This window comes from Lagenorhynchus albirostris, chromosome 19 (genome assembly GCF_949774975.1).
Source record: "Lagenorhynchus albirostris chromosome 19, mLagAlb1.1, whole genome shotgun sequence".
Taxonomy (NCBI): domain Eukaryota; kingdom Metazoa; phylum Chordata; class Mammalia; order Artiodactyla; family Delphinidae; genus Lagenorhynchus; species Lagenorhynchus albirostris.
The window spans coordinates 19,145,312-19,169,647 of record NC_083113.1 but is presented as its reverse complement, the minus strand read 5'-3'; the positions used below and the strand labels follow the sequence as shown (position 1 = coordinate 19,169,647).

The 24,336-nt window shown below is 42.1% G+C and overlaps 1 protein-coding gene across 1 annotated transcript in view; it reads left to right on the top strand.

Annotated features, from left to right (window-relative positions):
• TDRD12 (tudor domain containing 12) overlaps nucleotides 1-24,336 on the top strand; it is a 77,609-nt gene that overhangs the window by 5,400 nt on the left and 47,873 nt on the right. The window contains exons 2-8 of the mRNA XM_060131470.1: nucleotides 3,060-3,218; nucleotides 9,280-9,416; nucleotides 10,939-11,058; nucleotides 16,061-16,116; nucleotides 17,429-17,514; nucleotides 23,112-23,301; nucleotides 23,769-23,858. Of these exons, the coding sequence (XP_059987453.1) occupies nucleotides 3,060-3,218; nucleotides 9,280-9,416; nucleotides 10,939-11,058; nucleotides 16,061-16,116; nucleotides 17,429-17,514; nucleotides 23,112-23,301; nucleotides 23,769-23,858 (838 nt within the window). The remainder of the gene's footprint in view (nucleotides 1-3,059; nucleotides 3,219-9,279; nucleotides 9,417-10,938; nucleotides 11,059-16,060; nucleotides 16,117-17,428; nucleotides 17,515-23,111; nucleotides 23,302-23,768; nucleotides 23,859-24,336) is intronic.

Here is a 24,336-nt window from a genome sequence, read left to right as displayed (position 1 = left end):
GTGTTGATTTATGTATCTGTGCTTTCTCCAGTACCACACAGTTCTGATTACTGCAGCTTTATATTAAGTCTTGAAATCAGATAGGGTGTCTTCCAACTATGTTGTTCTTTTTCAGAATTATAGGGGCTATTCTAGTTCCTTTACCCTTCCAATAAGAATTTCATGAATAGTTTGTTGATTTCACAACTGCTGGAATTGAGTCCTTTTTGTAGACCATTTTGGGGAAAATCAAAATCTTAACATTCCATGAACATAGTATATTTGCATTACAGGCTTTTCTTTGATTTATTTCACCAGTGTTTTGTACCTTTTAGCATGCAAATTGTTCATTTTTTTGTTAGATTTATTCCTAAGTAATTCCTGCTTTTTGGTGCTATTGCAAACGATACTGTTTTTAAAATTTAAATTTCCAATTTTTATTGCTGGAATATAGACATGCAGTTGAATTTATTATATGACCTTGTACCCTGGAATCTTGGTACAATCACTTATTAGTTCTAGTATATTTTTTGTAGACTCCTTAGAATTTTCTACATAGATATTCTTATTGTGAATAGAGACACTTTTCTTTCTTCTTTTCGGATTTTCCTGACAATCTTTTCTTGTACTGACTAGGACCTCCAGCACAATGTTGAGTAGGAGTGGTAAGCACACCACTAATAAATTTTTTATTTTGTTTGTTTCACTTTTTGGTTCTAGAATTACCCTTTTCCAAAGGTTATTTTTTTAAAATAGTTTCCATTTCTTACGTGAAATTCTCCTTTTTAAAAAACAAACTCACTATAGCCATCTTATCCTTAAGTTTTTGAACATGGTATTTATAATAGCTGCTTTTAAGTCCTTACCAGCATCCGGGCAGTCTTGGGTTCACTTTCTGTTGGACATTTTTTACCTTGGCTGTGCACTGCATTCTCATTTCTTTGCCTGTCTAGTATTGTTCATGCTACACTGAGGGTTGTGGTGACAGGGAACTACTGTGTGCTCTGTCAGCACTTTGGGAGGCTTGGTTTATAGTTCTTTGCAGACCTCTTGATTTTGCCCTTGTTGACAGAGCACATTCTCTTTGTCCTGCAACATGGTCTTTACTCCTCAGGCCTGGCACTGCAGGGGTTCTCAGGGAGCCTGAGGTGTTTACTGAGCCTCCTTAACTCCTGCTCCAAACTCCCTTTTCCTGTGATGGGTGTCAGAGAGAATCAAAGCTGGACATGGGTTAAAGCAGTGAGAACAGATTGTGTTCAGTGACTGCTGATGTACGGGAGGGAGCTGAGTTCCGTTCCAATTTGTGTAGAGATGACCGGACGTTTTAAAGGGAGAGTGAGGAGGACGAGGAGATGGGCTTCAGTGGAAAATGACAGAGGGTGGGTCAGTGTAACTGTGGTGGGGCAGCTGTGTCCACCGCCTCTGGGGCCAGGCTTCTGAATTCCCGCAGAGACTGGGAGGCCGGGTCCCTGTCCTACCAGATGATTACATCCCAAAGGAATTGGTTATCAGGTCCTCGAGAAGGAATACTCCTGAGTGGTAGGAGATAACATACACATCCCAAAGGGATAGGTAGGCTCCACAACTGAGGCCCTTTTCAGTAAGTTCTGTGACAAGGGGAGGTCAAGGGCCTGTGTCAGGTGTTGGCTGGGACAAAAGTAATTCTTTCTCAGGCAGGCATTGTGGAGGGGACATGGCCTTATGCTGTGAGTTTGGGTGGCCTCTTAGTGCAGAGGTTTGGGCAGTCACTCTGTGTCCAGAGTCCTGCAGTTCTTGTGGGCAGAAGCTGAAACTGTATTTCCATCAGCCTCCCGACTGTGGCTTCTTCCAGGACTCCCTGGAGTCTCACCGTGCAGTTCAGGCTCTGCCCAGGATTTGAGGGGTTTCGTGTGCAGACTTCAGGGCTCTCCCCTCTGTGGCTCAGCGTTTCTCCCCTTCATGTACAGCTGCTCTGGCAGCCCCAGACCAGCCATTCTCTGGTTTCTCAAGCCACAAACGGGGTGACTTCTGCTTCAGTTGTGTTCTGCACCCCCAGGACTGGGGCTGTTTTCAGGGGAAAAGCTGTTTATGAACATGGGTCTCACCTAGCCATGTTGCCTCCCTTCAAGGATTGAATCTCCCACCTGATTTTGCTCACTCTTCAGTGCCTTCAGCCTGTCATTTTCTTTTTTTCCAGGGTTTATCATTGTTACTTGCAGGTGGGTTAGTCTATATGAGCCACTCTGCCATTACTGGAACCAGGATGGCCAGCTGTTCTTTTTTCCAACTATTTATTATAAAAATGTTCAAACATTCAGAAAAATAGAATACTAATGTACTCCTGTCACCTGGTATCTGGGATCCAAAATCTTGGGCTGTCATTGCTTTTAGGCCCTTTCAGTAGACAGGAAATATAGTACATTTGAAAACTCATGAGCTTTTACTGATATTTTCAATTCAAATTTAACTTTTCATTTTATATTTGTATTCTTTCTCTAATGATGAAAATCTTGGTTTCTGATAACGCTAATAGATAATAAGATACATTTGGAGAAGTCTTTCATCTCTCTTCCTTCTACCCCATTCCTGGCTTCCTCCGTACGTAATAATTTGTATGTTTTTGGTTTATCTGCCATTTCTTTATTTTAACATGAGCAGAATGTACATACATTCACATTTCCCTCTCTTTCTTATGAAAGACATAGAGTACAAAGAACGCTGTTCTGAACCTTGCATTTGTATTTTATTATGGATATTTTCAAAGTACAGATCAAGGGCATTGATCTCTGCTTTTTCAGTCAGCACATGATTCTAAATTCCATATTACTGGTTACGTGTTTTAGAGTTTTATCTTTGCATCTTTTATCGTTTTTCCGAGTTTTATTGAAGTATAATTGACATATGACATTATATAAGTTTAAGGTATACAAGGTGATAGTTTGAGGGTCTTTTATCTTCTATCTGACCATTTAAGACAGAAGTACTTGTCAAGAATTTGTTAGAGCACTTAAATTTGAAAGAGTTACTGTGATTCTAAGGTTTATTATTTTATGGTTCCACTTTTAAATCATGCATTGTTTTGTCTTTTAAAAATTTTACAGATCGAAGATCCAGGTTGCTTCTGGGTTATTGTAAAAGGATGTAGTCCCTTTTTAGATCATGAAGTTGACTATCAAAAACTAAATAGTGCCATGAATGACTTCTATAATAGCATGTGTCAAGATATAGAAATAAAACCACTAACGTTGGAAGAAGGGCAGGTATGTATCTAAATGTGCTTTAAACAACATGTCTTGAAATACTACTCAAAATGTAGACTGTTTTAGCAACTAAGATGATAAAAACTTTTAGAGTATTTCAACTGCTCATGGTCATTGCCTTGTGTTAGGTTCTTTCGGTTGCATAACAGTCGGGCTAGTCATGGAAAGTGGCAGTTGTTGTATCAGGTTCACATGGGGCAACAGGAGGTGGAGTGCCGTCTAAATTCAGGCATAGAGCCATCGTCTTGGGGCTGGGAACCAGAGGATCATTCTAGATCCATCACAGGGACCTTAGCAGAGGGAGCATGGGGGTTTCCAGTCTAGGGCCAGTGCCTCGCTTTTGGTTGCGTGTGACTTTGACCAACTCGTGGTGTTTTATTTTCCTTACTCCACATTGTGGCCCCTCCTTCCTTTCCTGAACCCTCAGCTCTGTGCCCATTGTCTGCTTCTCTCTGCAGGTTAGTCATTTCTCAGAAGAATTTGAATTATTTTTTTTTTTTTAGCAGTACGCGGGCCTCTCACTGTTGTGGCCTCTTCCGTTGCGGAGCACAGGCTCCAGATGCACAGGCCCAGCAGCCATGGTTCACGTGCCTAGCCACTCCGCGGCATGTGGGATCTTCCCGGACCGGGGCACGAACCCATGTCCCCTGCATCGGCAGGCGGACTCTCAACCACTGCTCCACCAGGGAAGCCCAAGAATTTGAATTTTTATAACAGTGTAATAGGAAAAGATTTATAAACTATGAGAAAAATTAGAAATAATTTGAATTCCTCAGCCCACCCTAAATATTTATTAATAACATTATTTTTTCCATGCCATTTACTTTTTTTTTTAAATTAATTTATTTTTGGCTGCGTTGGGTCTTCGTTGCTGCGTGCGGGCTTTCTCTAGTTGTGGTGAGCGGTGGCTACTCTTCATTGCAGAGCACGGGCTTTAGGTGTACGGGCTTCAGTAGTTGTGGCACGTGGGCTCAGTAGTTATGGCTTACAGGCTCTAGAGTGCAGGCTCAGTAGTTGTGGCGCACAGGCTTAGTTGCTCCGCGGCATGTGGGATCTTCCCGGACCAGGGATCGAACCCGTGTCCCCTGCATTGGCAGGTGGATTCTTGTGCCACCAGGGAAGTCCACCGTTTACTTGTTGAAGAAACGAAACCAGGTTAGTTGTCCTTTTAAAGTATTCCACGTTCTGTATAGCCTGGTTGCTTCCTTGTGGTGGTGGTGAACTTTCCCCTTCATTCCCTATATATCGTGCAGACTGATAAATATAAAGCTTTGATTACATTTATAGCCACGTTTTTTCCCCAAGAATGACTGGTGCTGTGAGGTTCCTCTTGTATTGAATTGGGAGAGAATCTCACTTTCGGTGATGCTGAGGTTGACCGCTGCATTCAGACGGCAGCAGCCTAAGTGCCCCCTGTGGTTCCCGTCGGCTAGTAATGCTATCCAGTGACCACCACCACCCAAATCAGCTCTTTCATTTATGCTTGCAAAATGGTCATTTTCACGTTGCTTCTGCATTCATGAGCTGGAATTCTTCCATAGAGAACCTTCCCTCATCTGTTAGAATGGTTTGGCTTCCTGAAGTAATACTGGAAAGGTGGAAAAATTGCTTGATTCTTTCCCTTATCAGTTTCCCTGTGCCTAGTTATCTCCATTTACGTCTAGAGGTTTGTTTTGTTTTCCTCTCCTTGTTATTTTTAAGTACTATATTGATCTCATGGCTTTTAATGTATTCATCAGTTGTAATCATTTTTCTTGATGCTTAAATTGTCTCGTTACTGGCCAGTAGAAGCCCTAGTTTACCACCTTTTCAAAGTTGACTGACCGTGTGAATTATTAGCTACAGGTTTCTTTGACTTTAGCATGAAACAGAAATACCCTCCATCCTTTGGCGCAATTTCTCTTGAATTATTTGAGCCTTGAATTATGTGAGGCTCTCAAGAACACACCCCTTGCAGAATAGCTGCCCTATGTTTTCCAACTTCAGCTCCCGAGGGCAGGGATCTCTACCGTCCCACTTCTTCCCTGTTGGGCACAGCTGTCCCTGCTGAGCCACTTTATAAGCCTGTGGTCAGCCTATGGTTTGCCTGTCTGTGGCCTGTCAGTCCCATGGGACAGTCAGGATGCCAAGCACTGTCACTCTAGCAGGGCAGTTTCCCTAAAAGGGGGCTGCAGGTATTTATTCAGTCATTCACTGAATAGGTTTTGAAGACATAGTACATGCCAAGCGCTGTTCTAGGTGCTGGGAATATGGCAGTAAACAAAAAGACAAAAATCCCCTTCATCATGGTGCTGACGTCCATTTGTGGCCGATAGCAAACAAATGTTAGACGGTGGTAAACAGGCATGGGAAGCAGAACCGGGAAGATGAGCCTGGGGTTGTGATTTTGTGTTGTCCTGGCACATGATTGACAATTATTTGTAAGTTTTGTTTTCTGATTTAAGAAGGTAAAGCAATGCGTTTTCCTTATTTCACTTTCTAAAAATTCTCCTTAGTTAAGGAGTCAAAGTGACTGTAGTAAGAAAACCAGTGAAATAGAATTCAGGTACCCTGTGTTCTTGTTTTCCCAATAAGCAGTGTTTAGCTTGGGGTAATCCAGCCTCCTTGCATCTTTAAGGTAAAAGGTATGAGATGATGTTGAGAGTACCTTTTAGTTCTCTCATTATTTACTAGAGATTTTTAATTTAATTTTTAAAAATTTTGATAGTAGTATGGTTGATTTACAATGTTACAGGTTGCAGGTGTATAACAGTTGCAGGTGTACAACAAAGTGAATCTGTTATACATACATCCACTCTCTTTTAGATTCTTTTCCCATATAGGCCATTATAGAGTATTGAGTAGAGTTCTCTGTGCTACACAGTAGGTCCTTATTAGTTATCTATTTTATATATAGTAGTGGGTGTGTTAATCCCAGTCTTCCAACTTATCCCTCCACCGCCCCCCCCAACTTACTCCCTGGTAACCACAAGTTTATTTTCTACATCTATAACTCTATTTCTGTTTTGTAGATAAGTACATTGGTACTCTTTTTTTGGATTCCACATAAAAGCGATACCATATGATATTTGTATTTCTCTGTCTGATTTACTTCACTCAGTATGACAATCTCTAGGTCCATCCATGTTGCTGCAAATGGCCTTATTTCATTCTTTTTTATGGCTGAGTAATATTACATTGTGTATATATACCACATCTTCTTTATCCATTCTTCTGTCGGTGGACATTTAGGTTGCTTCCACGTCCTGGCTCAATATTGAGCTCAGTTAAATAGTGCTGCAGTGAACATTGGGGTGCATGCATCTTTTCGAATTACGGTTTTCTCCGGATATATGCCCAGGGATTGCTGGATCATATGGTAGTTCTAGTTTTATTTTAAGGAACCTCCATACTGTTCTCCATAGTGGCTGTACCAGTTTACATTCCCACCAACAGTGTAGGAGGGTTGCCTTTTCTCCACACCCTCTCCAGTGTTTACTGTTTGTAGATTTTTTTGATGATGGCCATTCTTACCAGTGTGAGGTGATACTTCATTGCAGTTTTGATTTGCATTTCTCTAATAATTAGTGATGTTAAGCATCTTTTCATGTGCTTTTTAACTGTCTATATGTCTTCTTTGGAAAGATGTCTATTTAGGTCTTCTAACCCACTTTTTATTGGGTTGGTGTTTTTTTTTTTTGATATTGAGCTGCATGAGCTGTTTTGTATATTTTGGAGATTAATCGTTTGTCAGTTGCTTCATTTGCAAATATTGGGTTGGCCAAAAGGTTCATTCATTTTTTTCCTAAGATGGCTCTAATAGTGCTTAGTTGTCTTTAACTTCATTCAAAACAATTTTGTTAGACTGTATTGTGACAGCTGGCATATCAGCGTGCATTGAAAAAAAAATCAAAGTTGGTGAATTTTTGTGTAGCCATTTTAATATTGAAGATGGAAGAAAAACAACATTTTCAGCATATTATGCTTTATTATTTCAAGAAAGGTAAAAATGCAACTGAAACGCAAAAAAAGATTTGTGCAGCGCATGGAGAAGGTGCTGTGACTGATCGAATGTGTCAGAAGTGGTTTGCGAAGTTTCGTGCTGGAGATTTCTCACTGGACGATGCTCCACGGTTGGGTAGACCAGTTGAAGTTGATAGCGATCAAATCGAGACATTGATTGAGAACAATAACGTCATACCACGTGGAAGATAGCCGACGCACTCAAAATATTCAGCTCAAGTGCTGAAAATCATTTGTACCAGCTTGGTTATGTTAATCGCTTTGATGTTTGGGTTCCACGTAAGTTAAGTGAAAATACAACCTTCTTGACTGTATTTCCATATCCATTCTCTACTGAAATGTATTGAAAATGTTCCGTTTTTTAAACAAATTGTGATAGGCGATGAAAAGTGGATACTGCATAATAATGTGGAACGGAAGAGATTGTGGGGCAAGCGAAATGAACCACCACCAACCACACCAAAGGCCGGTCTTCATCCAAAGATGGTGATGCTGTGTATATGGTGGGATTGGAAGGGAGTCCTCTATTATGAGCTACTGCCGGAAAACCAAATGATTAATTCCAGCAAGTACTGCTCCCAGTTAGACCAACTGAAAGCAGCACTCGACAAAAAGCATCCAGAATTAGTCAACAGAAAATGCCTAATCTTCCATCAGGATAACGCAAAGACAACATGTTTCTTTCATGACCAGGCAAAAACTGTTACAGCTTGGCTGGGAAGTTCTGATTCATCTGCTGTATGCACCAGACACTGCACCTTCGGATTTCCATTTATTTAGGTCTTTACAAAATTCTCTTAATGGAAAAATGTTCAATTCCCTGGACGACTGTAAAAGGCACCTGGAACAGTTCTTTGCTCAGAAAGATAAAAAGTTTGGGGAAGATGGAATTATGAAGTTGCCTGAAAAATCACAAAAGGTAGTGGAACAAAAGAGTGAATACGTTGTTCAATAAAGTTCTTGGCGAAAATGAAAAATGTATCTCTTATTTTTACTTAAAAACTGAAGGAACTTCTTGGCCAGCCCAATATTTTTCTCCCATTCTGAGGGTTGTCTTTTTGTTTTGTTTATGGTTTCCTTTGCTGTGCAAAAACTTTTAAGTTTAATTAGGTCTCATTTGTTTATTTTTGTTTTTATTTTCATTACTCTAGGGGGTGCCTTGAAAAAGACCTTGCTGTTATTTATGTCAGAGAGTGTTCTGCCTATGTTTTCCTCTAAGAGTTTTATAGTATCCGGCTTTACATTTAGGTCTTAAATCCATTTTGAGTTTATTTTTGTGAATGGTGTTAGGGAGTGTTCTAATTTCACTCTTTTACATGTAGCTGTCTAGTTTTCCCAACACCACTTATTGAAAAGACTGTCTTTTCTCCATTGTATAGTCTTGCCTCCTTTGTCAAAGATCAGATGACCATAGGTGTGTGGGTTTGTCTCTGGACTTTCTATCCTGTTCCATTGATACATATTTCTGTGTTTGTGCCGGTACCAATACTGTTTTGATTACTGTGGCTTTGTAGTATAATCTGAAGTCAGGGAGCCTGATTCTTCCATCTCCATTTTTCTTTCTCAAAATTGCTTTGGCGGGCTTCCCTGGTGGCGCAGTGGTTGAGAGTCCGCCTGCCGATGCAGGGGACACGGGTTCGTGCCCCGGTCCGGGAAGATCCCACATGCCGCAGAGCGGCTAGGCCCGTGAGCCATGGCCACTGAGCCTGCATGTCTGGGGCCTGTGCTTCACAACGGGAGAGGCCACAACAGTGAGAGGCCCGCGTACCGCAAAAAAAAAAAAATTGCTTTGGCTATTCGTGGTCTCTTGTGTTTCCATACAAATTGTAAATTTTTTTGTTCTAATTCTGAAAAATGTCATTGGTAATTTGATAGGGATTGCATTGAATCTGTAGATTGCTTTGGGCAGTATAGTCATTTTCACAATATTGATTCTTGCAATCCAAGAACGTGGTGTATCTCTCCATCTGTGTCATTTTTGGTTTCTTTCATTAGTATCTCACAGTTTTCTGAGTATGACTAGAGATTTTAACACCGAAGTTTTCTTTTTATTTTGTAGGTTTGTGTGGTTTATTGTCAGGAACTGAAGTGCTGGTGCAGGGCTGTTATTAAGTCAATAGTGTCTTCAGCAGACCATTACCTCACAGAGTGTTTCCTTGTGGATTTTGCCAAGTACGTTCCAGTGAAATCCAAAAAGTATGTATGTATGTATTTATTTTGCCTCATGCTCTTTAGGGGACAGATGTCTTTTTGCAAGGAGAATGTCAATTTTCGAAGTAAGGGGCGAGAGCTTCAAGATGGGAAGACTTGCAGGTTCCATTGTTACAAGCAGTGAATGTAAGAGCAGGTGCTCAGGATGAGAATTCAGCAGGCGGCTCCGGCCCTCCTCCTGCCTTCCTTCCTAGAAAGTGCAGGCGCTCTCTGTCAGCCGCTCTCCTGGCCTGGCGTGGCATGTCCCCTCGGGAGGCCTGGCTACCTGGAGGCAGAGAGAAACTCTTCTTGTCGCCACAGAAGGGATGGTTTGCTGGCACAGCCTTAGATTGCTGAGAGCAGAGCGTGCGTCCCTCGTCCTGCTTAACAGAGTGAGGGTGTGACTGTCACAGAAGACAGGAGGCCGTTCAGAGTGACCCTCGATGACTCCAGGACCACACACCACGGTTCCCTAGAAAACACTCGTCAGCAAGGTGGTCTTGGTGTTTGTGGTAATTTTTCTCATGGTTTCCTATCCCAGAGTCAGAGGGTATCAGCTTAATAAATAATGAATAGTAAACATGAGGACCCTTCTTCCAAAAGGGAAAGAGTGGTCCCCGCTGCAGGGGAGGTGGGTGCCCTGATGGGGAGTCTGTCAGGGGGCCGCTCCCACAGCAGGGCTGGCAGGTCTTCATGGAAAAGGAGGTGCCTTTCTAGCTTGTGGTTCTGCACCCATGTAACCATAGTGGTTATTAAAATTAACATCGTATTTAACGGTTTGGAGAGATTTCCTCTTAGTATTTGGAGTTTTAAGTTTAGTTTGTTTTGGGCAAGAGAATCGTATGATTAGAGCGGGGAGGCCTGGAGGGGCGGTTAGGGCAGCCGCCTTTTCTAAACGGTCCGAGACCAAGGTGGCCAGGCTGCCCACACACGGCCCCTGAGAACCTGTTGATGTCGAAACCATATGTTCAAGTGCTCTGTCGTTTGCTTGAAGGAGAATGGAAATAAAAATGCTGGACAGCTTATGAAACCTCAGCCCATCAGCTCTTTTGTGCAAAGTTGACAAGTACTAATTCTTAAAACATCTGCTTATTTACAGAAGCTTCAAGATAATTCTGGTCGTGTATTGAAATTGCTATTTTAAAATCTTAAATAGAATTTGCTTCCAGGTTTGTTCGTTATTACCCAGTGTTTCTCAGTCTAAGGAGACAGTGTTTTTCTAATGCCTCCCTGCCCCCATGCCATAAAATTTTGACGCCAAAGATTACTGAGTATCTTTTATGTACTATATGTATATCTGTGCTTTATACATAAAAAAGTAAGATTTTTCTCAGCCCCCAAGAACCAGTTTTCACCTTGCTCGGCAAATGGCTCCAAGCACCTGCTGCTGTTGGTGGCTGTAATAGAAACAGAAATAATCAGGTTTTGTTTCATGTTAAGTATTTCAATTATGTACTAGGTGTACGTTAAAGAAATATGTTATATATAATTTTTTAAATCATGGAACTCTTTCTCTTTCACCGTTAAGCATCCGAGTTGCAGTAGAAACTTTTATGCAGCTTCCCTACAGAGCAAAGAAATTCAGACTGTACTGCACAAAACCTGTCACACTGCACATTGACTTCTGTGAAGACAGCGCTGAGATTGTGTAAGTACAGCTTCTGACATAGGCTGAATCGTTAGTAAAAGCCTTAACTTGAGTGCATGATGCTTACGTGAAATCAGACCCTCTTGAGAAGTGCTGAGCCATTTCAAAGGTCTCCTTGTCCTTCAGGAGGTGTCTTCTGAGTCACTGTGTCAAACCTGGCCATGTAGCCCCATCTCCAGAGGCTGTGTTGTGAGGGGGTTAGAGTATGGTCTGAGCTCTGTGCTATTTGGCTTCTTAACTTACAAAAAGGGATAAATTAAGTGTAAAGAGAAACATTTATACATGGGATCATGGAGCATTAAAAAAAAGTCCATGACATCCTTCTCCAGCCCCATTTCCTCCCTCCCTCCCTCCTGGGAGGCTTCTGTGACCTGTTCAGGCTCTGAACTTGCAGACCTTTTTCGGTGCTTTTATACATATTCACATGCGTGGAGCTTTTAATGAAAATTAGAACACACTGTCTTATTGGCAAATTTAACTTAAGAATGTATTGATTGGCCAAAAAATGCCTTTGGTTTTTAAGTAAAAATAAAGGACACATTTTTCATTTTCACGAAGAACTTTATTGAACAACATATTTACCCTTTTGTTCCACTACCTTCTGCCATTTTTCAGGCAACTTCATAATTCCATCTTCCCAAAACTTTTATCTTTTTGAGCAAAGAGCTGTTCCAGGTGCCTTTTACAGTCGTCCAGGGAATTGAAATTTTGTCCATTAAGAGAATTTTGTAAAGACCTAAATAAATGGAAATCCAAAGGTGCAGTGACTGGTGTATGTGGCGGATGAATCAGAACTTCCCAGCCAAGCTGTAACAGTTTTTGCCTGGTCATGAAAGAAACATGCAGTCTTTGTGTTATCCTGATGGAAGATTATGCATTTGGGACACTTCCCTGGTGGCACAGTAGTTAAGAATCTGCCTGCCGGTGCAGCAGACACAGGTTCGATCCCTGGTCCAGGAAGATCCCACATGCTGCGGAGGAACTAAGCCCGTGTGCCACAGCTACTGAGCCTGCGAGCCACAGCTGCTGAGCCCACATGCCACAACTACTGAAGCCGGCACACCTAGAGCCCCGTGGTCCGCAACAAGAGAAGCCACCGCAATGAGAAGCCCACACACCACAATGAAGAGTAGCCCCCGCTCACCAGAAATAAAGCCCACGCACAGCAATGAAGACCCAGTGCAGCCAAAAATAAAGATAAATAAAAATTAAAAAAAAAAGCGGAAGCCAAATGTTTAAAAAAAAAAATAGAGAATCGTATGCAGAAGTATGGTCAAGAAGGTGTTTTTTGCTTAACTTATGTGGAACCCAAACATCAAAGTGATTAACATAACCAAGCTGGTGCAAATGATTTTCAGCACTTGAGTTGAATATTTTGAGTGTATCGGCTATCTCCCACGTGGTATAACATTGATTGTTCTCAATTACTGTCTCGATTTGATCGCCATCAACTTCACCTGGTCTGCCCGACCATGGAGCATCGTCCAGTGAGAAATCTCCAGCACGAAACTTCGCAAACCACTTTTGACACATTCGATCAGTCACAGCACCTTCTCCATGCGCTGCACAAATCTTTTTTTGCGTTTCAGTTGCATTTTTACCTTTCTTGAAATAATAAAGCATAATATGCCAAAAATGTTGCTTTTTTCTTCCATCTCCAATATTAAAATGGCTGCACAAAAATTCACCAAAAATTTTTGATGTTTTTTTTTAATGCACGCTGATATGCCAGCTGTCACAATACAGTCTAACAAAATTGTTTCGAATGAAGTTAAACACAATTAAGTGCTACTAGAGCCATCTCATGGAAAAAAAGAACAAACCTTTTGGCCAACCCAGTATTTTGAAGTTCTTTGCCAGTACACGTATTCCCTTCTACTTTCAGTCTTTTTCCTGGGTGAATACAATTGGCATACTTGCTGTCTTTAACCACTCCTCTCTTGATAGCCAGCTAGATTGTTACCAAACCATTTTGCACTATACATTCTCATAAGAATATAGGTAAATCAAAATGAGATATATAGGTGTAGAAATGTATACATGCATGCATGCACATGTGTACACATGTATCATACACACACACACACACACACACACACACACACCCCTGTCTAGTAATTTGACCACATTGCCAGTGTTGGTACAGGATGGGTCCCTGCACTGGGCAGTGCTGTGTCGGGGTTATGACTGTGATCTTTGCTGTCTTGAATGAGCACTACCTGAGGTCCTGGGGGTAGCCCCATCCTCCCCCTCCAACACTGGCTTTGTGGAAGAAGCAGCTATGGGAAGCAGCACAATTTTTTTTTTTTTTTTTTTTTTGGCGGTACGCGGGCCTCTCACTGTTGTGGCCTCTCCCGTTGCGGAGCACAGGCTCCGGACGCGCAGGCTCAGCGGCCATGGCTCACGGGCCCAGCCGCTCCGCGGCATGTGGGATCTTCCCGGACCGGGGCATGAACCCTTGTCCCCTGCATCGGCAGGCAGACTCTCAACCACTGCACCACCAGGGAAGCCAGAAGCAGCACAATTTTGATTCAACTTGCACGTCCCGGTGATGTTGCATTCTAAGTTCTCTCTGAACTTGGAAGCTGCCTCTCTTATGGATGCTTTTGTGGGATCTGTGGAGACCCTCCCATCTCCACTCCCCCAGCCCTCATCACCTGTAGCTCCCTTGGGATGACGAATGCATCACTCTTGTGGCTGCCTGGGAATCCACACTGATAAGCCAGCTGGTCTCTGCTGAGGCGGCTGTTCCACCAGGCTGCCCAGCAACGCCTGCCCCCTTCCTGTCCCTCTTGCAGAGCAGCCAGCGCTCCGTGCCCAGCTCTTCCTCAGAGGCAGACCCCTGTCTTTCTCACGCCCCCTCTGCATTACCCCCTTCCCAGCACCACCACAGTGCCCCCCAGGGGCCTTCCCAGCCTTGGACACACCCAACCCTAGGAGACCCTCAGTGTAGGCGATGAAGGGCTTCAGGTAAGTGATCTCACTGGGTTTTGGTCACCTTCTTTGATGTTGCTGGTTTTGTGTTTGCGCCTCATCTAGAATGTCTGTCTTAACATGTGTATTACAGTTTTTGTTAAATTTCCCTTCAAAAGGACTAGCAGTCTATACTCCCATCATTGGGGTGTAGAAAGTGCTGCTTTCCCCACACAACGTAGAGTATCATCAGGCTTTTAAACTTTTGCTTGTTTGCTGGACAACAATGGTATTTTGTTTTAAGTTGTATTTTTCTGACTTGTAAAGTTGGGTATCTCTTCATGTAGTTTGTGTGTGTGTGCGCGCGCGCGCGCCGTGTTGAGAGAGACACACATACACAGACACACAGACTAATTGATTAACCTGTGACAGACTTGTTGATTTACTTGTTCATAGAATAGATTGATTTTTCTCTTGGGCCTTTTCCTTATTAGGAATCTACTACATTTTGTTAAAAAACAACAAGCTTATTAGGTAATTTTTTGTATAGCAAGGTTTTAAAACCACTGTGTTCGTTTGTTTGTTTGTTTGTTTACACCTCCCTTCGGAAACCCTTTGTGATTCTTTGAAGTAATGTGCTTAGTATCTTAGTAAAAATAAAAATAACAGGGCTAAGTGCTCTATGTACATTACCTCATTTGATCTTTGAAACAACCCTTGGAGGATGGTGATGGCATCTCTGATAAATGAAACCAGTGGAGAAACATAAAACATATCACTCTAACCTTACTTTATTTTATTTTTGTTCCATGCTTCTAAATATTGGTTTTTCATGATCTTCCACTGCCTATGGCTTCTCCTGCGATTTTCTTTCCAAAGCATAGTATGACTCTGACTCCAGTTTGGGAGTGTGTGTGTGTAGCAGCCCAACCTGACATAGCATCAGATCCCACAGGTTAAGGGCTTCACCCTACAAGACCTCCCCCAGCCCCCGCCCCTGCAACTTCAGATGCCAATTTCAAGTCTGGGTTGTCACCTGTGCTTCTGACTGGGATGGCTATAAATGAGAGGTTCCCTTCTTGGGTTTGATTAATTTGCTCACAGAACTCAGAGAAACATTTAACTTACTAGATTACCAGTTTATTATAAGAGATATAACTCAGGAGCAGCCAGATGGAAGAGATGCGCAGGGCAAGGTGGGGAGAGGCGCTTCCTTCCCTCTCCAGGCACGCCTGTCCCCCACATCTCCACGTGTTCATCAGCGCAGAAGCTCCCAGCCTAGGCCCTTTTTGGTGTTTATGGAGGCTTCATTACCTAGCCGTGATTGATTAAATCTTTGGCCATTGGCAATTGATTCAACCTCCAGCCCCTTTCTCCTCCCCTGGAGGTCAGGGTGGTGGGACTGCAAGTTCCAACCCTCTAATCACAAGGTTGGTTCCCCTGGCAACCAGCCCCCATTTTTAAGTTACCTTGGTGCTTTCCACTCGTCACCTTGTCACTCTCATCACTGAACTCTGTGCCAGAAACAGGGACAATGACAAAAAAGATATTTCTTATCATAAATCACAGTATCACGCATAGGAAAGGACAAGATGATAGGGAGAAATGGGACACAGTGAAAGGGGTACCACGAGACAGTAGCGGCTGCGTTTCCCACAGCCACTTCCAGAATGTTGGTTTAACCAACACGTGTGGGGCCCTCGCTCCGTGCCAGCCTGTGCTGAGCAATCCTAACTCAGGGTCCCTGTCCTGGGAAGCTAGCGTTCTGGCTGGGAGATGGGTGTCGCGGGTAATGGGACGATGGTGTTGGGACATGATGCCGTGGAGGTGGGCACAGTAGCTCAGGAAGCCCCAGAAAGGGGCCCATTCTCAGCGAGTCTCTGCATTGGCACAGGCGGGCATGGAAGAGAAGTTTGCTGCGGGGTGCAGCTGGGCTCATCACCCCCAGGCCAGAGCCGGACCCCCCGTTACCTGCATCATATGTTCAACGTGTAATATCAGAAACATCCAGTGTATAATTTACTAAATGATGTTAGCGTACTGACCTCAGCTTTTTATTTAATGAGGTTGCCTCTTTTCTCCGTTGCAGACCTGCCAAGAAGTGGGACAGTGCAGCTATTCGGTACTTCCAGAACATCCTAAAAGGTGAGGCAAGCGCGTGATCACTGCCGCCTGCTCTGAACTGACGCCTTCTGTGGATGAGAGGGTTTGAGATGTGCGTGCTTAGCTGTCTGACCCCCTTTGCGGGGTTCATAAGTGACCTGGAGCTTCTTCCACCCCAAGTGTCACAATGACCCGGCACCCCTGGAATTTTGGGGGTGGATGTGGGCATCCGTAATTGACAGGTGAAATCAGGAAGGAGCTATGTGGGTGAGGACCCTTACACAATAATGCCTGTCTCTTAGTTGGCATAGAAGCTGCAGCACTGCAAAATAAATTTACGTGCATTTCATTGAACCAACAGTTGATGAAAAGCCTAACTTTTTTTCTGCAAGCAAGGGGTAGTAAATGGATACTTTGTGATCACCGTCATTGCTAATGAAGATGTGTAGGATGTCGCAGCGCCTCTTTAGTGTGCTCTTTTTATTTTATATCCTTGGCTGTAAGACAGACTCTCATTTGAGACATCTGTCCTAACCCCTGGCCGTCTGAGCCAAATAACTGTGCCCAACTCCAGGGCTGTTCTGAGGAGTAGTGAGTTTGCATTGCCTGGGGTGCTGGCCCCTCTCCTCCACTGCCCCACTGTCCGGGTAAAGGAGCAACCAGAGGCGTTGCACCTGGGAGAAATGGGAGGGGCGCCTCTGGTTTTGTAGCTTGGGCCCTTGTGAGCCCACAGGGGGCCCGGGAGACACAGGTTTGGAGGAGGCAGAGTGCTTGGGTTGAATACCGTCCTGCTACGTCCGCATAGCCTCCTCACCTGTAAAACGATAACAGTGCTTGGAGCTGCTACATGGAGCTGCTCTTCGGAGCATTTGGAGGGGTAGAATGGACTCAGGTGAAAGACTGTGACTGGGCACGTGGGTTTGGGAGTCACTGGAAAAGAAGAGAGGGCCCAGAACTGTGCTCGAGGTGCTGTCACAGGGTGGGTGACAGGAGGAGGATGGCGGGCTGAGGGGGACAGAGGACACATGGCTGACTTTGTGCCGGGAGAGCCTGCACCTTGCCTTGCCCAGTGCCAGACCCGTTCTGCGGGAGGAGGCTGTTGAATGTTGTGACGCTGGGTAATCGTGAGTGGTTAGCAGAGATTAATAGGTGAGAAATAGTCATAGTTGTTTAAAGCATACTTTTTTTTTTTTTGGTCTCGCGGTGTGGCATGCGGGATCTTAGTTCCCTGACCAGGGATTGAACCGCACCCCCTGCAGTGGAAGCATGGAGTCCTAACCGCTGGGCCACCAGGGAAGTCCCTCAAGCATACTTTTAATATCAGCTACTTTATGTTTTGATTTATGCTATTTAGCAGCTACCCAGGTGGAAGCCAAATTGTGTGCTGTGGAAGAAGATACTTTTGAGGTTTACCTTTATGTAACTACAAACAATGAAAAGGTAAGTGAAAGAATTGTATTAAAATATTATTAAAAATGCTTATTAAAACAGTACACACCTAGGAAAACAGTGTCATTCACACAGCATATAAATTTTCTTAATCTTTCAAGGTCTGGCTTAGATCAGAAGTTAGCCAGGTCTGTTTTTCTTTTAATTACTTAAAAAAATTACTTTAGTATTTTATTTAGACAGCATTTTATTGAGTAATGGACAAGAAATTATTCCTATAGTGATGAGTGTGAAATGTTATTTTCTTACGAGAGGATGTAATTTTCTTGAATACACACATTTGGTGTGGTTTTAGTTCCCTGCTTTTTCCCTTCCATAATTTTCTCATTGTATGGACATATGCTCACTGTAAAGAATTCAGATACCATAAGTAGAAAGGAAGTGGGCCTCACCTGTGAGCCCTCTCTTTCCTCCACCCAGTTATTAGCTGTTCACCTTTGGCTGGCTGCCCTTTATGAAGGGTGGTATGAGGACGCAGCAGCTCTGTACCTTGTGTGGAGGTGGGTAGAGCTGCAGATCTAGGGCTGCTCAGGGCCCACAGAGGGCATCTAAAACCTGGATTTATTTTAAAACTTTGTTTTGGAACAGTTTACACTTACAGACGAGATGCCAAAATAGTGCAGAGATTTTTGTATGTGCTTTACCTGGGTCCTCCTAATGTTAACCATACAAACAAGCAGTACAATGATTCAAACCAGAAAATTTACACTGATAAAATATAATTAAAAAAAAATCTACAGACCTTATTTGGATTTTGCTGGTTTTTCCACTGATTTCCTCTCTCTGGTTTCAGGTCTGATCTCAGATCCCACATTGCATCTGACTGTCCAGTCTCCTTAGTTTCCTCCAATCTGTGACAGTTGTCTTTCCTCCTCTTTTAAGACCTTGACACTTCTGAAGAGTACTGGCCAGTTATTTTGTAGAATGTTGCTCAATTTGGCTTTATTTGATGTTTTCTCATGATTAGCTTGAGGTGTTGCATGCTTTTAGCAAGAATGCTACGGAAGTGATGCCCTTCTCAGTACGTCAGGGCGGGGGTTATGATGTTGATAATGTTTTATTATTTGTCATCTTAATCATGATCACCTGGTTAGGGTGGTGTCTGCTAGGTTTTTCCTCAACAGAGTTACTGTTTATTCCGTTTTGAAATTATTAAGTATCTTACGGGGAGATACTTTGAGACCATGCAGATAGCCATCAATGACTCTTCTCTGCAAAACTTATTTCTGTGGTGTTTGCCCATTTCCATCATGCCCTCTGCATTTTTAATTGGAATCTATGAGGAAGAGCTGACCCTTCTTCCCATTTATTAATTGATTCAATAATTTATCTTAGTATAGACTCTTTGGATATTTGTTTTACTCTGAGGATATAATCCACCATTATCATTATTTTCCTGCTCAAGTTGTTGCAGATTTAGTTGTTAGGAGCTTCTTCAAAGTGGCTGATGTGTCCTTTCTGTGTGACCCATCATAGTTGAAAACTCCTACTTCCTGGTACCACAGGATGCTCCAAGGCTAATTTTGTCCTTTTCCAGTCCCAGCCCTAGAATCAGCCACTTCTCCAAGAAGTGGTTCCTTTTATTGAAGAATGGTCTTCTGATATTAAGATCCGGGCACTAGGTGTGCTCATTATTACTACTGGGGTGTCATTGATTGCAGGCCCTCTCAGCAGACAGATAGGAAAGACATGTATGTACGTTAACCCACTTACACAAACATTTACATCTATTCCTAGATCTATCCATCTGTATATATATTAAGAGCTCTGGTACCTCTAATGTCAATCCAGCGCTGCAGGGTTCATTCTACCCCTCCCCTCTCCTCATTCCTAACACCTGTCTCTGACAGTAAGAAACCTGCGTTAGCTACAGTATAGTTACTTGATTAATTCTAGTATTCACGTAGAGTAATTTCAGACTTGCTAACCCACATTCCTGTGCAAAAGAAGTTTGTCTTTAGCCTTAGAGCATGCAGCCCTGGATGCAGAATTACTTAGGTTAGCTTTTTTCTTCCCTACCCTCTTCAGTGTCATTGTGTTATTCATTTGTAATAAGGTTCATTTGTTACTCTTTGGGTTGTGTTTTGGGTTCCCCCACATTCTTGTTGATTTTGCCTGTGACTTTTCATTGCTTATTTTACAACTTGGTAAAAATGCCAGAATGTTGGCTCTAGGACCCGTCTCGTGAAACATCTTTTAAACAAGTTCTCCACTGACCTGCTTCTTTCTTCTTGCTTTTCTTTCTCTGTGTGTATGGCTGTGTTCGGATGACAACTTGCTTTTACCTCAGGGTGTTAAAAGAGCAGAGGCATGCTCAGCGGAGAGAACTTACAGTGGACGCATGAGGTCATAATTGCCAGAAAAGAAAAAATGGGGTCAACAGTCCTTTTCTAGCTCCCGAAGGAAGCACAAGGATGTGTCCCAGCGTGTTCTCTCTCTCTCTCTTTTTTTTTTTTGCTTGTTTTCTTTCACACAAAATTATTTTAAGATACATCCACGTTGATCCTTTTATTGTCAATATCCTTCCATTGTCTGGATATACTACAGTGTGTTTATCCATTCACTTGTTGATGGACATTTAAGTTGTGACCCCTTTGGGGCAACTACAAATGAAACTTCTATGAAGATTCATGTACAAGTCTTCCTGTGGACCTGTGCTTTCATTTTTCTTGAATAAATACCTAGGAGTCCCACTTCTGGGTAGGGTTATAGTATAGGTATTAAGAGCCTACCAAATTGTTTTCCAAAGTGGTTGACCGTTCTACAGTCCCATCAGCAATGAGAGTTACACTTCCTTCACATCTTCTTCATTACTTTTATGGTCATTCTCATTGGTGTGTCATGGTCTCTCATTGTAGTTTAAATTTGCATTTCCCCAGTGACTTACGACGTTGAGTATCTTTTCATATGCTGTTTGCAATCCGTGTATCTTCGATGAAGTATTCAGATCTTTTACCCATTTTTTTTCCTTTTTTTAAATTGAGGTATAATTGACATACAACATTATATTAGTTTCAAGTGTTCAATACAGTGACTTAATACTTGTGTATACGTATTGCAAAATGTTTAGTTAACATCCATCACCACGCGTTACAGAATTTTTTTCTGGTGATGAGAACTTTTAAGATTTACTCTTAGTAACTTTCAAATGTGCAATACAGTATTATTAACTATAGCCACCATGCTGTACATCATATGCCCGTGACTTATTTAGTTTATAATTGGAAGTTTTCACCTTTTGACTCCATTCACCCAGTTCATCACCTTCCCCCCATATTCCCCCCACCCCAGCTCTGGCAACCACCAATCTGTTCTCTGTATCTATGAGCTTGGGGGTTTTTTTTGTTTATTTTGTTTTCTTTTGGTTTTAGATTCCACATACCAGTGGAGATTATATAGCATTTGTCTTTCTCTGACTTATTTCACTTAGCATAGTGTCCTTAAGGTGTTGTCACAAATGGAAAGATTTTGTTCTTTTTTGTGGCCAAATCATATTCCATTGGGTATATGTATATACACTACATTTTTTGTATATTGGAGTATAATTGCTTTACAATGGTGTGTTAGTTTCTGCTTTATAACAAAGTGAATCAGTTATACATATGTCCGCATATCTCTTCCCTCTTGCGTCTCCCTCCCTGCCACCCTCCCTATCCCACCCCTCTAGGTGGTCACAAAGCACCAAGCTGATCTCCCTGTGCTATGCGGCTGCTTCCCACTAGCTCTCTATTTTACGTTTACACCACATCTTTATCCATTCATCCACCCATGAAAGCTTAGATTATTTCCATTAACTTGGCTATTGTAAGTAATGTTGCAGTGGTCGTGGGGATTCATGTATCTTTTCAAGTTAATGTTTTCATTTTCTTCAGATAAATAGCCAGAAGTGGAATTGCTAGATTGTATGGTAGTTCTATTTTTAGTTTCTAGAGGCATCTCCATGCTGTTTTCCATAGAGGGTATACCAATTTACATTCCCACCAACAGTGCATAAGGGGTCCTTTTTCTCCACATACTTGCCAACACTTGGTGTTTCCTTTTAACAACAGCCATTCTGACAGACGTGAAGTGTTACCTCACTGTATTTTTATTTATTTATTTAATTTATTTATTTTTGGTTGCCTTGGGTTTTTGTTGCTGCATGCGGGCTTTCTCTAGTTGCAGCGAGCGGGGGCTACTCTTCGTTGCGGCGCGTGGTCTTCTCACTGAGGTGGCTTCTCTTGTTGTGGAGCACAGGCTCTAGGTGTGCGGGCTTCAGTAGTTGTGGCTCACAGGCTCTAGAGTGCAGGTTCTAGTTGTGGTGCTCGGGCTTAGTTTCTCCACAGCATGTGGGATCTTCCCAGACCAGGGCTCGAACCTGTGTCCCCTGCAGGCGGACAGATTGGCAGGCAGATTCCTAACCACTACACCACCAGGAAAGCCCCTCATTGTGGTTTTGATTTGCATTTCCCTGATTATTAGGGATATTGAGCATCTTTCCTTGTACCTGTTGGCCATCTGTATGTCTTCTTTGGAAAAAAGTCTATTCAGATCCTCAGATCCTCTGCCCATTTTTGAGTTGGATTATTTGGGGGTTTGTTTGTTTGTTGCTGTTGTTGTTGTATGAGTTCTTTATGTATTTTGGATATTAACCCCTTATCAGACAAATGACTTATAGATATTTTCTCTCATTAAGAGTCTTTTCATTTTGTTGGTGCTTTCCTTTGCTGTGCAGAAGCATTTTAGTTTGATGTAGTCCCACTGGTTTATTTTTGCTTTTGTTGCCTTTGCGTTTGGTGTCAAATCCAAAAAATCATCTCCAAGACCAGTGTCAAGGAGCTTATCACCTGTGTTTTCTTCTAGGAGTTTTATGGTTTCAGATCTTATATTCAAGTCTTTAATCCATTTTGAGTTTGCTTTTGTATATGGTGTAAGAAAGTGGTCCAGTTTCATTCTTCTGCACGTGGCTGTCCAGTTTTCCCAACACTGGGAATATATATTATTGACTCCTTTTTCATAATTTAATTGACCATATATGTGTGGGTTTATTTCTGGGCTGTCTGTTCTGTTCCATTGATCTATGTGTCTGTTTTTATGCCAAGACCATACTATTTTCATTAGTATCTTTTGTCCATTTTAAAATTGGTTTTGTTTTCTTTATATTCAGTTTTGAGAGTTCTTTATGTATTCTGGATACGTGTCCATCCAGATATATTATTTTAAAATATTTTCTCCTTTTCTGTGGTTTGCCCTTTACAGTACCTTTTGAAAAGCAGAAATTTAAAATTTTGATAAAATCTAATTTATCAGTTTTTTCTTTTATGATTTGTGTTTTGTCTTCACCCTCTTCCCAGATCTTTACCTGGCAAAGCCATGTTCGTTCTCAAGTGCTTTCAAGTAGACGTTTTTTAGATTTTGTGCCAGGAAGGTTATTCAGAAGTATCTAGTTCACTGTTACTAGAGCAGAAGTCAAGAGATCAATTTCTATCAAATTATGTTCTATAAAATAATTTTTCTGAAGATTGAAATTTTCGGTTAAGTTTGGCATATTTTCTGAACAGTCACCTGAGTATATTTGTCTTATTGATGAAATGTTTAAAATTATACAGGTTTGTGTGAACGATGATCTGGTTGCAAAGAACTTCGCTTATTATGTATCACCCACGGAGAATAAAAACCTTGATTCTTTCGAGAAACCAAGATTGAATATAAAGTCAGCATCCTTTTCCAGTAAACTCAATCCAGCGCTTACTCTTTGGCCAATGTTTTTGCAAGGAGAAGATTCTCAAAGGATGGAAAGTGAGTGGATTTCACCAATATGTTTTTCTTAAACTGTCTTATTTATAGGAATCTTAGCGTATTGATATAAATTGTTGTACAGACTTTTCCCCGTATGGAGGCAGAGACTTCGACTCTGAATTTAATATTTGAATTTTAATCCTGGTGAGTTTGTTACAAGTTTTGAGGTTCTAAAAGAGCTGCTGCCGTTTGTTTTTATGAGAACAGGATAAAAAACTATTGTCAGTTTCTTATTAACATGGAGTTATATTTTCAGAAGTCCGTATGTTCGTAATTTAAAGATATTATCAAAACAAGGTTTTGTTTACTGTTTTAGATACTTTAAAAAAGAGCCATTTATTAGCAGAAAATATGAGAAGATTCAGTCACGGACAATGGAAACAACTTCAAATGTTTCTCTCTACATCCACTTTTGTATTTTGGGTTTTATTTCATGCTTTAACCCTGAAATGTGTTCTTTCTGTCAGAGTCAAGTGGTTTAACTTTTCTGGCAAAGTCTCTCCAGCATCCGTGGCCCAAGGGTGTCGGTGACCTCGGGCCAACCTCTAGGATCCTGGGTGAGTTCTCTTTTGCTCCATTTCATAGGCAACGTAAAAGAACACTCTTAACTATCTAAAGATTGTAGGGGTTGTTTAGAAGGGCTGTGGTAATTCTCTCTCTTTTTCCCTTAATTTAATGGAACCAATTTATGATGTAGATGCTGACAAAGGTAATTTGCCTCGCAGTCCATAGGATTTTGCCATAACGTAAAGAACATAACAGGCACTTGTTCATGTGTAGGACTGGTTTATTCCAGCCCAGCCACAGGCCAGTGATTATTATTTGTCTTCAGAATACACATATGGATTTATGATTGATTTTTACTTTAAGCAATAGGATGCATAGAAATAAGAAAGAGGCGGGGGCTTCCCTGGTGGCGTAGTGGCTAAGAATCTGCCTGACAATGCAGGGGACACAGGTTTGAGCCCTGGTCCGGGAAGATCCCACATACCACGGAGCAACTAAGCCCGTGCGCCACAACTACTGAGCCTGCGC